The sequence below is a fragment of the Oncorhynchus mykiss genome, chromosome 23, assembly GCF_057628025.1.
Source record: "Oncorhynchus mykiss isolate SJ-2025 chromosome 23, ASM5762802v1, whole genome shotgun sequence".
Classification (NCBI taxonomy): Eukaryota; Metazoa; Chordata; class Actinopteri; order Salmoniformes; family Salmonidae; genus Oncorhynchus; species Oncorhynchus mykiss.
In genome coordinates this window covers 17,638,017-17,653,122 of record NC_143044.1, presented here as the reverse complement: position 1 = coordinate 17,653,122, position 15,106 = coordinate 17,638,017, and the positions used below count along the sequence as shown (strand labels likewise).

The following is a 15,106-nucleotide window of genomic DNA, read 5'->3' as shown; positions in this document are numbered from 1 at the left end:
GGTCCAGAGTAACGCCGAGGTCCTTCACAGTTTTATTTGAGACGACTGTACAACCATTAAGATTAATTGTCAGATTCAACAGAAGATCTCTATGTTTCTTGGGACCTAGAACAAGCATCTCTGTTTTGTCCGAGTTTAAAAGTAGAAAGTTTGCAGCCATCCACTTCCTTTTGTCTGAAACACATGCTTCTAGCAAGGGCAATTTTGGGGCTTCACCATGTTTCATTGAAATGTACAGTGAAAGTTAACATTATGTTTTCGAATAACATCCCCAAGAGGTAAAATATATAGTGAAAACAATAGTGGTCCTAAAACGGAACCTTGAGGAACACCGAAATTTACAGTTGATTTGTCAGAGGACAAACCATTCACAGAGACAAACTGATATCGTTCCGACAGATAAGATCTAAACCAGGCCAGAACTTGTCCGTGTAGACCAATTTGGGTTTCCAATCTCTCCAAAAGAATGTGGTGATCGATGGTATCAAAAGCAGCACTAAGGTCTAGGACTACGAGGACAGATGCAGAGCCTCGGTCCGATGCCATTAAAATGTCATTTACCACCTTCACAAGTGCCGTCTCAGTGCTATGATGGGGTCTAAAACCAGACTGAAGCATTTCGTATACATTGTTTGTCTTCAGGAAGGCAGTGAGTTGCTGCGCAACAGCCTTTTCTAAAATTTTTGAGAGGAATGGAAGATTCGATGTAGGCCGATAGTTTTTTATATTTTCTGGGTCAAGGTTTGGCTTTTTCAAGAGAGGTTTTATTACTGCCACTTTTAGTGAGTTTGGTACACATCCGGTGGATAGAGAGCCGTTTATTATGTTCAACATAGGAGGGCCAAGCACAGGAAGCAGCTCTTTCAGTAGTTTAGTTGGAATAGGGTCCAATATGCAGCTTGAAGGTTTAGAGGCCATGATTATTTTCATCATTGTGTCAAGAGATATAGTACTAAAACACTTGAGCGTCTCTCTTGATCCTAGGTCCTGGCAGAGTTGTGCAGACTCAGGACAACTGAGCTTTGAAGGAATACGCAGAGTCCGTAATTTGCTTTCTAATAATCATAATCTTTTCCTCAAAGAAGTTCATGAATTTATCACTGCTAAAGTGAAAGTCATCCTCTCTTGGGGAATGCTGCTTTTTAGTTAGCTTTGCGACAGTATCAAAAAGGAATTTCGGATTGTTCTTATTTTCCTCAATTAAGTTAGAAAAATAGGATGATCGAGCAGCAGTAAGGGCTGCTCGTCGGAAGACTTCCAGTTTGGTGTGGCGCCATTTCCGTTCCAATTTTCTGGAAGCTTGCTTCAGAGATCGGGTATTTTCTGTGTACCAGGGAGCTAGTTTCTTATGAGAAATGTTTTTAATTTTTAGGGGTGCAACTGCATCTAGGGTATTGCGCAAGGTTAAATTGAGTTCCTCAGTTAGGTGGTTAACTGATTTTTGTCCTCTGGCGTCCTTGGGTAGACAGAGGGAATCTGGAAGGACATCAAGGAATCTTTGTGTTGTCTGTGAATTTATAGCACGACTTTTGATGTTCCTTGGTTGGGGTCTGAGCAGATTATTTGTTGCAATTGCAAACGTAATAAAATGGTGGTCCGATAGTCCAGGATTATGAGGAAAAACATTAAGATCCACAACATTTATTCCATGGGACAAAACTAGGTCCAGCGTATGACTGACAGTGAGTGGGTCCAGAGACATGTTGGACAAAACCCACTGAGTCGATGATGGCTCCGAAAGTCTTTTGGAGTGGGTCTGTGGACTTTTCCATGTGAATATTAAAATCACCAAAGATTAGAATATTATCTGCTATGACTACAAGGTCCGATAGGAATTCAGGGAACTCAGTGAGGAATGCTGTATATGGCCCAGGAGGCCTGTAAACAGTAGCTATAAAAAGTGATTGAGTAGGCTGCATAGATTTCATGACTAGAAGCTCAAAAGACGAAAACGTCATTTTTTGGGGGGTAAATTGAAATTTGCTATCGTAAATGTTAGCAACACCTCCGCCTTTGCGGGATGCACGGGGGATATGGTCACTAGTGTAGCCAGGAGGTGAGGCCTCATTTAACACAGTAAATTCATCAGGCTTAAGCCATGTTTCAGTCAGGCCAATCACATCAAGATTATGATCAGTGATTAGTTCATTGACTATAATTGCCTTTGAAGTAAGGGATCTAACATTAAGTAGCCCTATTTTGAGATGTGAGGTATCATGATCTCTTTCAATAATGACAGGAATGGAGGTGGTCTTTATCCTAGTGAGATTGCTAAGGCGAACACTACCATGTTTAGTTTTGCCCAACCTAGGTCGAGGCACAGACACGGTCTCAATGGTGATAGCTGAGCTGACTACACTGACTGTGCTAGTGGCAGACTCCACTATGCTGGCAGGCTGGCTAACAGCCTGCTGCCTGGCCTGCACCCTATTTCATTGTGGAGCTAGAGGAGTTAGAGCCCTGTCTATGTTGGTAGATAAAATGAGAGCACCCCTCCAGCTAGGATGGAGTCCGTCACTCCTCAGCAGGTCAGGCTTGGTCCTGTTTGTGGGTGACTCCCAGAAAGAGGGCCAATTATCTACAAATTCTATATTTTGGGAGGGGCAGAAAACAGTTTTCAACCAGCGATTGAGTTGTGAGACTGCTGTACAGCTCATCACTCCCCCTAACTGGGAGGGGGCCAGAGACAATTACTCCATGCCGACACATCTTTCTAGCTGATTTACACGCAGAAGCTATGTTGCGCTTGGTGATCTCTGACTGTTTCATCCTAACATCGTTGGTGCCGACATGGATAACAATATCTCTATACTCTCTACACTCGCCAGTTTTAGCTTTAGCCAACACCATCTTCAGATTAGCCTTAACGTCGGTAGCCCTGCCCCCCGGTAAACAGTGTATGATCGCTGGATGATTCGTTTTAAGTCTAATACTGTGGGTAATGGAGTCGCCAATGACTAGAGTTTTCAATTTGCCAGAGCTAATGGTGGGAAGCTTTGGCGTCTCAGACCCCGTAATGGGAGGAGTAGAGACCAGAGAAGACTCGGCCTCTGACTCCGACCCGCTGCTTAATGGGGAAAACCGGTTGAAAGTTTCTGTCGGCTGAATGAGCGACACCGGTTGAGCGTTCCTACAGCATTTCCTTCCAGAAACCGTGAGAAAGTTGTCCGGCTGCGGGGACTGTGCCAGGGGATATATACGACTATCTGTACTTACTGGTGGCACAGACGCTGTTTCATCCTTTCCTACACTGAAATTACCCTTGCCTAACGATTGCGTCTGAAGCTGAGATTGTAGCACAGCTATCCTCGCCGTGAGGCGAGTACAGCGACTGCAATTAGAAGGCATCATGTTATTGTTACTACTTAGCTTCGGCTGTTGGAGGTCCTGACGAATCGTGTCCAGATAAAGCGTCCGGAGTGAAAAAGTTGAGGAAAAATAAATAAATAAATAAATATATATATATATATATAAACGGTAATTAAAAAGTAAAAACTGTACATTTGTCAGGTAGCAAAACAGGTTGGCAACAAAACGCACAGCAACTCGAAAACAAGTCTGCAAGTTGAGCAGAAGGCAGACGTTTATCTGTGTTATTTGTAACTTATTGTTTTACTGTACATAATGTTGCCGCTACCAACTCTTATGATGGAAAATAACTTCTAGACATCAGGACTGCGATTACTCACCGAGGCGGAGGATATACAGCTCCCTCGGGAACAGGCCCCGACCCCAGTGATCTGCGTGAAGAGGAGGCGAAGGGCGGCCTGCCTTCTGAGTAGGAGGCAATCGGAAAAAAATACCCACACCCCTCAATTCTGCTCGCAAACACGCAATCTTTGGACAATAAAATGGACAAGTTACTGGGAAGATTAAACTACCAATGGGACGTTAAAAACGAACATTTTATGCTTAACAGAGTTATGGCTGAACAACAACAATATCAACATATTAACCAACCAGCTGGCTGGTTAAACGATGTACCGGCAGGATAGAACAGCGGCGTCTGGTAAGACAAGGAGCGGCGGTCTATGTATTTTATGCGCAGCTGGTGCACAATATTTAAGGAAGTCTCGAGCTATTGCTCACCTGAGGTAGAGTTTTTCATGCTAAGCTGCAGACCACATCACATACCGAGAAAGTTTTCATCTATATTCTTTGTATCTGTTTACATACCACCACAGTCAGAGGTGAGCACTAAGATAGCATTAAATGAGTTGTATTCTGCCATAAGCAAACAAGAAAACGCTCACCCAGAGGCGGCACTCCTAGTAGCCTGGGACTTTAATGCAGGGAAACTTAAATCCGTTTGACCTCATTTCTAACAACATCTTAAATGAGCAACCAGAAGGAAAATAACTCTGGACCACCTATACTCCACACAGAGATGTATACAAAGCTCTCCCTCGCCCTCCATTTGGAAAATCTGACTATAAATCTATCCTCCTGATTCCTGCTTACAAGCAAAAAGTAAAGCAGGAAGCACCAGTGGCTAGATCGATAAAAAGTGGTCAGATGAAGCAGATGCTAACCTACAGGACTGTTTTGCTTGCGCAGACTGGAATATGTTACGGGATTCCTCCAACGGCATTGAGGAGTACACCACATCTGTCATTGGCTTCATCAATAAGTGCATTGATGACGTCGTCCCCACAGTGACCGTACGTACATACCCTAACCAGAAACCATGGATTACAGGCAGCATCCATACTGAGCTAAAGGCTCGAGCTGCCGCTTTCAAGGAGTGGGACTCTAACCCGGAAGCTTGTAAGAAATCTCACTATGTCCTGCCACGAACCATCAAACAGGCAAAGTGTCTACACAAGACTAAGATCGAGTCATACTACACCGGCCCCGACGCTCGCCAGATGTGGCAGGGCCTTTAAAACATTACAGACTACAAAGGGAAGCACAGACAAGAGCTGCCCAGTGACACAAGCTTACCAGATGAGATAAACTACTTATATGCTTATATGCTTACTTGCCACTTTTATCTCTTGTTCTTATCCGCATTTTTTGAAACGACACTGTCGGTTAGGGGCTCGTAAGTAAGCATTTCACTGAAAGGTACCTGTTGTATTCGGCGACTAATAAACCAATACAATTTGATTTGACTGTCCATTCTTCTCAAATCACTTTGAGTGTTATCATGTGGGACACCAATGTCACCACCCATTTGTGGAGCTTCTGACTGGACAATCGGCAACATGAGAGGGCCCTTCTAAGCTTAATGCATCAACTACTTGAACAATATTCTTATGAATACTATTCAAATGTTTTCAGAAACCTGAGTATGTTGAAAACTGCTGTCTATAAAGCAGCATTCCCCAAGAGAGGATGGCTTTCACTTCAGCAGTAATAAATTCATGAACCTTTGATCATGATTATTAGAAAGCAAATTGCGGACTCCTCTTTAAATCTGTATATTCATTCAAAGCTCAGTTGTCCTGAGTCTGCACAACTCTGCCAGGACCTAGGATCAAGGGAGACACTCAAGTGTTTTAGTACTATATGTCCTGACACAATGATGAAAATAATCATGGCCTCTAAACCTTCAAGCTGCATACTGGACCCTATTCCAACTAAACTACTGAAAGAGCTGCTTCCTGTACTTGGCCCTCCTATGTTGAACATAATAAACATCTCTCTATCCACCGGATGTGTACCAAACTCACTAACAGTGGCAGTAATAAAGCCTCACTTGAAAAAGCCAAACCTTGCACCAGAAAATATAAAAAACTATCGGCCTATATCGAATTTTAGAAAAGGCTGTTGCGCAGCAACTCACTGCCTTCCTGAAGACAAACAATGTATATCAAATGCTTCAGTCTGGTTTTAGACCCCATCATAGCACTGAGACTGCACTTATGAAGGTGGTAAATTACCTTTTAATGGCATCAGACCGAGGCTTTGCATCTGTCCTCGTGCTCCTAGACCTTAGTGCTGCTTTTGATACCATCGATCACCATTCTTTTGGAGAGATTGGAAACCCAAATTGGTCTAAAAGGACAGGTTCTGGCCTGGTTTAGATCTTATCTGTCAGAAAGATATCAGTTTGTCTGTGTGAATGGTTTGTCCTCTGACAAATCAACTGTAAATTTCGGTGTTCCTCAAGGTTCCGTTTTAGGACAACTATTGTTTTCACTATATATTTTACCTCGTGGGGATGTCGTTCGAAAACATAATGTTAACTTTCACTGCTATGTGGATGACACACAGCTGTACATTTCAATGAAACATGGCGAAGCCCCAAAATTGCCCTTGCTAGAAGCCTGTGTTTCAGACATAAGGAAGTGGATGGCTGAAAACTTTCTACTTTTAAACTCGGAGAAAACAGAGATGCTTGTTCTAGGTCCCAAGAAACATAGAGATCTTCTGTTGAATCTGACAATTAATCTTAATGGTTGTACAGTCGTCTCAAATAAAACTGTGAAGGACCTCGGCGTTACTCTGGACCCTGATCTCTCTTTTGACGAACACATCAAGACTGTTTCGAGGACAGCTTTTTTCCAACTACGTAACATTGCAAAAATCAGAAACTTTCTGTCCAAAAATGATGCAGAAAAATGTATCCATGCTTTTGTTACTTCTAGGTTAGACTACTGCAATGCTCTACTTTCCGGCTACACGGATAAAGCACTAAATAAACTTCAGTTAGTGCTAAATACGGCTGCTAGAATCCTGACTAGAACCAAAAAATGTGATCATATTACTCCAGTGCTAGCCTCCCTACACTGGCTTCCTGTCAAGGCAAGGGCTGGTTTCAAGGTTTTACTGCTAACCTACAAAGCATTACATGGGCTTGCTCCAACCTATCTCTCTGATTTGGTCCTGTCATACATACCTACACGTACGCTACGGTCACAAGACGCAGGCCTCCTAATTGTCACTAGAATTTCTAAGCAAACAGCTGGAGGCAGGGCTTTCTCCTATAGAGCTAAATTTTTATGGAATGGTCTGCCTACCCATGTGAGAGACACAAACTCGGTCTCAACCTTTAAATCTTTACTGAAGATTCATCTCTTCAGTGGGTCATATGATTAAGTGTAGTCTGGCCCAGGAGTGTGAAGGTGAACGGAAAAGCTCTGGAGCAACGAACCGCACTTGCTGTATCTGCCTGGCCGGTTCCCCTCTTTCCACTGGGATTCTCTGCCTCTAACCCTATTACAAGGGCTGAGTCACTGGCTTAATGGTGCTATTTCATGCCGTCCCTAGGAGGGGTCACTTGAGTGGGTTGAGTCACTGATGTGATCTTCCTGTCTGGGTTGGCGCCCCCCCTTGGGTTGTGCCGTGGGGGAGATCTTTGTGGGCTATACTTGGCCTTGTCTCAGGATGGTATGTTGGTGGTTGAAGATATCCCTCTAGTGGTGTGGGGGCTGCTCTCTCTAATTCTCTCTTTCTTTCTCTCTCTCTGAGGACCTGAGCCCTAGGACCATGCCTCAGGACTACCTGGCATGATGACTCCTTGCTGTCCCCAGTCCTCCTGGCCGTGCTGCTGCTCCTGTTTCAACTGTTCTGCATGTGATTATTATTATTTGACCATGCTGGTCATTTATGACATTTGAACATCTTGGCCATGTTCTGTTATAATCTCCACCTGGCACAGCCAGAAGAGGACTGGCCACCCCTCATAGCCTGGTTCCTCTCTAGGTTTCTTCATAGGTTTTGGCGTTTTTAGGGAGTTTTTCCTAGCCACCGTGCTTCTACACCTGCATTGCTTGCTGTTTGGGGTTTTAGGCTGGGTTTCTGTACAGCACTTTGAGATATCAGCTGATGTACGAAGGGCTATATAAATACATTTGATTTGATTTGATATAACCATCCTGAGCACAGAGCAATCTGAACTTGTGTCAGGATGGTAAGTTGGTGTTTGAAGATATCCCTCTAGTGGTGTGGGGGCTGTGCTTTGGAAAAGTGGGTGGGGTTATATCCTTCCTGTTTGGCCCTGTTCGGGGGTATCATCGGATGTTGCCACAGTGTCCCCTGACCCCTCCTGTCTCAGCCTCCAGTATTTATGCTGCAGTAGTTTATGTGTCGGGGGGCTAGGGTCCGTCTGTTATATCTGAAGTACTGCTCCTGTCTTATCCGGTGTCCTGTGTGAAATTAAGTATGCTCTCTCTAATTCTCTCTTTCTTTCTCTCGGAGGAGGACCTGAGCCCTAGGACCATGCCTCAGGACTACCTGGCATGATGACTCCTTGCTGTCCCAAGTCCACCTGGCCGTGCATCTGCTCCAGTTTCAACTGTTCTGCATGTGATTATTATTATTTGACCATGCTGGTCATTTATGACATTTGAACATCTTGGCCATGTTCTGTTATAATCTCCACCTGGCACAGCCAGAAGAGGACTGGCCACCCCTCATAACCTGGTTCCTCTCTAGGTTTCTTCCTAGGTTTTGGCGTTTCTAGGGAGTTTTGCCTAGCCACCGTGCTTCTACACCTGCATTGCTTGCTGTTTGGGGTTTTAGGCTGGGTTTCTGTACAGCACTTTGAGATATCAGCTGATGTACGAAGGGCTATATAAATACATTTGATTTGATATAACCATCCTGAGCACAGATCAATCTGAACTTGGTGGAGGGATAGAAGCTATTCTCAAATGAAATATCAATGACTGGCTGTTTCTGTGCACTAAAGCACCGTAGTATACACTTATATAGTTAAGACGTTTTGTCCACAACTATCACGCTAGGGGTCTCTCTTGTTTTGTCTACATCAATGTTGTAGATGGTTGTCTGCACAAATGTATAGAAGTTGACAAGCGCATCATCATACATCAGGTTAAAGACAAAGTGGGCTTTTGAACAGTTCAAACGCACACTAGCTGCCTGGCAGTGAACAAGCCTATTGTCCACCCCAATGTAGTAGTTGTCAATCTTGCTCTGTCTTCTTCTGACGGCAAGGAGGTATGATTGTTGACCATGGCTCACATTAAGATGGTCTGCAGCATGACTACAAAACACAAATTATATTTTTTAAGTCACTCTCCACATGTTAAGATAATGAAAAGATAATGAAGAGACAATTACTGTATCATCTTAACTTATGAAAGTGCACTAGTCTGCCCACAGCATCACTAGCACTGATCTTGGTCCTCTTCCCTCCTGCTGGTGGTAGGAGGAGATGAAGCAGCAGCAGCATGGAGGACATATCGTTGTCCCAGTCTGAGCACAAGAAAAGGCAAACATCCCAAATCACATAAAACAATATCGCTGAGTTTGAAACATTGCTTTAACCACGAGATAATCCACTTACTGGTTTCGCTGTCATTCTCTGGCAGTTTTCAGCAGGCAACACAAATCGGTGGTCGTTGTTGGGATTTTGCCAATTTGATGACTTTAGGCTTCAATACAGTGTCCAACTTTTCAATTAATTTAGAGGTTGTTTCATTGTCAAACATCTGCAAAAAGTCCTGATTTACCTAAAACAAAGTGGATCAACTCAACTTCAACTTCTAATATGTCTTACCCACCAGGTCTACTAGTCAGGGCATCTCGGACCATCTGTTAAGACAAGAGAAAAGTTAAACAATTTCAGGTTGTTTTATGCTGTCGGTATCTCCATGAAGACCAAACAGAGAAATGGGATTATCAACATCCAATATCAGTTATGGCTAAATCTCCTGAGGTTGTTTTTGACCTTTTTAGATAGCCTTTCTGGAGATCTCAGGTCTAAATCACTTGACGAGAGGGATGATAGTCTATGCACGAAGTAGATGTTAGACAGCCGGCAGGAAAAAGTCTGAGCCTTTCTGGAGATCTCAGGTCTAAATCACTTGACGAGAGGGATAATGTGTCTATGCACGAAGTAGATGTTAGACAGCCGGCAGGAAAAAGTCTGAGCACAAACAATGGATCAAAGCAATCAATCTATACATTCATGTTACTTGAAAACATTATGTGAGACTGTAGAAAGATTGTGAGGCACAGGTCTGGACTGGCCTCAATCAGGTACAGCAGGACATCCTCCTCCACCTCCTTTTGTGAATCATCAATAACGTGTATTTGTGCTGAAGGGGGCAGTCCAAACCTATTTTGGACTACAAAAAAGAGAGACTAATCAGAATACAGGGAGATAAGCCACCTAGGGGGCAACAATAATAGGTCTGACCCAAATCAAGCCCAAGTGTTCAATTTCATCAGACAGTTCATATATTCACCTTGATTAATGAAATCTCTGATTAATGAAACCAGGCTGCAACTTCATGAACTTCTTGCATTTTTGGTATTGGACCTTCGCCAACATGTTACTCTGCACTCCTGCAAAATGTGATTACATACAATGTCATATTTAAGTTAAATTTGGTTGCAAACGTTTTATGGTAAAGCTTTACATATAGAAACAATCACACAAAATGCCCCCTTATACTGTCTCCCCTTTGTCTTCCCTGCAGTGGATCAACCATTTGTTCCAAATGCCACTTTAATGATGTAACAGGTTTCTACCTGCCTGCGGATTTGGGGTGTGGCAAGGCAATATTCCAGTGAAATCAACCAACCAAACTAACTAGCTATCTAACTAGCTACAACAGTTACCACCACCACTCAAATATATTGGAAAGTTAAACTGGACAATACATTTCAAGCTGTATTGGCATGAACACAATGTCTGATCTGTGATTAACAACAAACCTCACACCATAGACATGTTAATCTAAATGGCTGAGGAAAACCCTACCACGTCTGGCCATGTGTGCTAGCTAGCTAACGTTAGCACTAAGTTACGGTTGAGGTCGGTGTTGTAGGTAGCTATATAGCTAGCTAACAATTGTTTTGCCAGGCAAACATTCTTAGTTATATGCGTTTTGAAGAACAAATTAGTAGATATTAGCCATTTTGTAACCTTCACTTCCTGGCTAGCTACATGCTGCACCAAACAAGGCTCAAATTGATCACACTCGGTCACAACCCAATCTAATCGTTTGCTACTTTTAGCGAACTAATGAAGTTGAGATAAAGTTCCCGCTAACATTTAGCTAGATAGCTAATTAATCTAACACTATCATTAACTAACCACGTTAGCTAGCTAGCAAGCTTCTAAATCTAAAGTTCACTGATGTAGCTATTATCTATAAACAAAGATCTCGACCATTCACTTAGCCGATATAACAAGTTTGGCCACCAGCTAACTATTTAAAAATATTTTAAAACATGAACATATTACTTACCTTACACTACTGCACAATTCCAGCTGCCGTTGAACCATAGGCAATTAGATGCACAGGAAGGTTCAAGTTAAAATTGGAAGCTCAATCAACACTGCTCACTGCCACCGCCCAACCTCTGTACAGTAACTCTCACCTGGGAGTTATATTAGTACAGAGGGTGTAAAAACAACTCTTAAATCCACACCTCTTAACACAGCTAATGTAACACCAAGAGAATGAACACTTGTTAACACTGGCCAATTTGCTGTGTAGAATGCCTTTCTTTAAATAAAATGTTTCTATGGACAACAGATACTGTACCTGTAGCACACTACTGCATGAAAATAATCACATCCTTATAGACCGACTGGTTGAGATGGGTATACAATGTCAATGAATCACACTTTGTGGGACAAGATAGACACAATGAAGGAGAGGAAAACAGCCAAAAGTATGGCCTCCTAGCTACTTCTCCTTCTCCTTCCTCTCATTGTTACCAAACATTTCCCATGCATCCATTCTGTTTAAATCATAACATAAAGACGCCAAACAACAGAAGAGACCATGGAGTAAGACGACCAGTGAAGCGATACATATCTTCTCCTACCCATCGCCCATGCCCTCCCCCCAACCCCACACAGTACCCCGTATATCTCAGGTCTCTCCTGACCTGTGTCAATAGTTTCTGCCTCCTCTCAGTCTCTGTCTGTCCACATGTCACACCTGCTTTCCGGTGAAACACTTGTAATGTCATTATATGTCAATGGACCAGGAACCCTTTCCAGACTGTAGACCTTAGTGGCCTGCATAGGATCACAGACAATCATACAGTACGTAAATAACCAGCATGGTATCTGGACATTGACATATAATTGCAAAAACCCGTATAGGGCGTATTTGGACTGGGTACAATTTAGTGGAAATTGTTGTCATATTGTCTACATACACTGTAGCTGTCATAAGTGGTCTTTGTAGCTCAGTTGGTATCGCATGGCTCTCGTTAAAGCCAGGTTAGTTGTTCGATTCCCAGGATCACCCACACATAAAATGGATGCACGCTTGACTAAGTCGCATTAGATAAAAGTGTCTGTTAAATTACATATATTGTGAAATAACACCTGTCATTGAAGAACATGATAGGTTATGACATCCAAAGACACCTTTATGATGGAGTATTACACTAAAGGACAATAAATGGTTAATGTTTAATAAATCATCACTCAATAATCTAATGCTCCATTAATCCTATATAGCCATCATGACAACAATTTTACGTTAAGTCTGTTATTTTCTGTTGGACTTACTGCTTTATTGTATTGTCCAATCAAACAGACAGTGTCTTGTTTGCTCACACTTTAGTTTAGGGATCCTTATCAAGCCTTTTATCTCTGCACACCACCAGTCTCTAGCAGGATGAAGTTGTGTTTAAGCTGTTTGGAAGCAGTGATACATGGATGGATGGGCTAAAGAGAGCGTTTGCATTGAATGAGGCAGCAAATATCTACCCCGAAGTGCAACGTTGTTGAATTAATAAACCAACATAATTGTCATTATTCATATTTTTGCAGTAATCATTATTGCTATCCATGATAATGACTCACTTTTAAGCAGAAACAAGCTAAAACAAGCAATTAATTGCATGTTTAAGTATCTTAATAATCCTTCAAAGGCTCTTTTGAAATACAAAAAACCCAACCCAACTTCTCTCCCACTCAAAAACAAAATGAAAAGATCACAACAATTTGGACTATCATCAGGGCACACCTATAACTGGGTGTACTGCAGCTCTACTAAATCAGGGCTGGCGTCTGCGCCAGGATCCATAAAGTAGAGTGTAGCAGTGGCATCTCTGGGCAGGACCGGGGGGCCCGGGGGTCTGGGTCTCGGCCGGGGCCTAGGGAGGGGACGCGGTGGGACCAGGCCCTGGATCGGGGCTGCATTCTCGGTCACCTCTTTGGGCTGCTCACGCCGGCAGCGGTTGCTGCTCCACCAGGTCTCCAGGGCGGCCACCAGGCAGGCCAGCAGCAGCCCTGCTGCCAGGATGCAGAAGACCCCAGCGAAGCTTTGGAGCCTCAGGGACCTGCCCTCTGGCTGGGCCTCCAAGTGGCTGTCCAGGTCACAGCGACCCTTCCTGGGCCACCACTTCTGCTTCAGGATGTCCAGGTCCCCTTTCTCCTGCAGATCCAGGATCCTTACAAACACAGAGAGAGGAGTTTTATAGTTCTGGGGCTTCACTGAAAGCACGGGGGTGGGTACTGTGCTAGAGTGAATTCCCATACAAACATTAGTGATAGGATTAAAGTAAATGGAGTGAATTAAATTGGACTCAGTTGTGAAAATGTCAGATTTCTGGTAGAGGAGATGTTCAATTAACGTTTTTAATGTGAAATATTACAATGTAGAGATCTTATTGTCATATAAAACCAGGTAGAGTTAGTTATATGATACTGGCTTAAAGTTAAATCAAACTGGCGATAAGAGAAGATGAATAACAGTCCTTTAAACTGTGGGCAGGAAAATGGTGACTCTTTCAAATGAATTTCTTTTGAAGTGAGTTAAACAAGAGCTGCCATCCTGATGATGAAAGGCTAAACAGAGCCCATTAGTAATCTTACAGTATGGATGAGAATGGATATCGGAGAATGATGGCTGAAGTGGCTGAAAAGTGAACAAAGATAGTGATTCTCTCCCAACCGAGAGGATGGCTAAGCACAGGGTCATTATTTAACCCCCTTCACAACCACACATCCCACACACATAGAGCAACATACAATACTGAATTGTATATTCACACTTATGCATAATCGCCATTCAAGTTTTCCCCATTAGATATCTGTGTCATTCCACGAATAGAATGCCTTTGGATAGTGTAATTTTGTAAACAAATTATATTTATTTAACCAAATTTTAACAGTCTGTCATGAAGAGCACACTCAACTTCATAACAAACATGTTTCCCCATCTCCAGAGTTAAACAAAAACAAATAAAATACAGACTATAAAAGGTGACAATTAAAGTGACAGGGTTGACCGTAACAGGGTTAACCGTAACAGGGTTGACGATTTCATCTTAAATCAGCTATAACTCCACTTATGACAGGGGGAATGGAAGCTGAGCAACAGGAAGGGGCAATTGACCGTTCACTAAGCCCTGCCCCCCTTGGTTACTGTTACAACCTCGGACAACATTTTCCTGGGAAGCCCAATTCCCCATTCAATCACTTGGAAAATCCCATCAAAATTATCTCAAACTGTGTTTCCACACAATGAAATTAAACACAGACTACCCCTTGTTGAAACTCTTGAATATGTTGTGGTAGAATGTCATTACAATTGCTTCACAGGAACATGGTACAATTATGTTTGTAGTGTAGCTAGCACTGAAGGCTCTCAATTCACTATCACCATGCAGTCAAAGCTATAACCACTTTTGGAGCTAACTAGTGCTCTCAAATTGTATCTTTATGTTGACAGCAGATGGGGTTAACATTGCTAACTTAGCTAGCTAACATACATTTTTAGAAAACAACGTATATTAACACTCAGAGTGCTGGAATTCTATTACTACGAGAATGGCCATGAAAGTCATTCTAACCATTGATATTTCAGTTGTATAAGTATTCCATAATAAATAACAAATTGCTAAATTGGTGCATGTATTATGTTAAAAATGTACATTGTAATCAGTCAGAAATGTGTTGACTGTAAATAGTGAAATTAGATGATAGTGTATTTTCTGACTAATACAATAGTTGCCTGCCCAGCTGGCATATCCAAACTACACCTAAACGAGATTGAAACTAAAGAGAGTAAAGAGACTGATGACCTGTGCAGCTGACATTGACAGCATGCATTAACAAATAAGCGGGAGGTTACCAAATAGCACTTCTTACATATCATCCTACAGACGTCCAGACAGGCCAGACGTTTTGATTGTTATACCCTATCAGAAAGAGCAG

At 42.6% G+C, this 15,106-nt stretch overlaps 1 protein-coding gene across 1 annotated transcript in view; it reads right to left on the bottom strand.

Annotated features, from left to right (window-relative positions):
• LOC110502511 (glutamate receptor ionotropic, delta-1) overlaps positions 1-15,106 on the bottom strand; it is a 457,066-nt gene that overhangs the window by 5,141 nt on the left and 436,819 nt on the right. Inside the window, exon 15 of the mRNA XM_036960054.2 lies at positions 13,098-13,338. Within this exon, the coding sequence (XP_036815949.1) occupies positions 13,098-13,338 (241 nt within the window). The remainder of the gene's footprint in view (positions 1-13,097; positions 13,339-15,106) is intronic.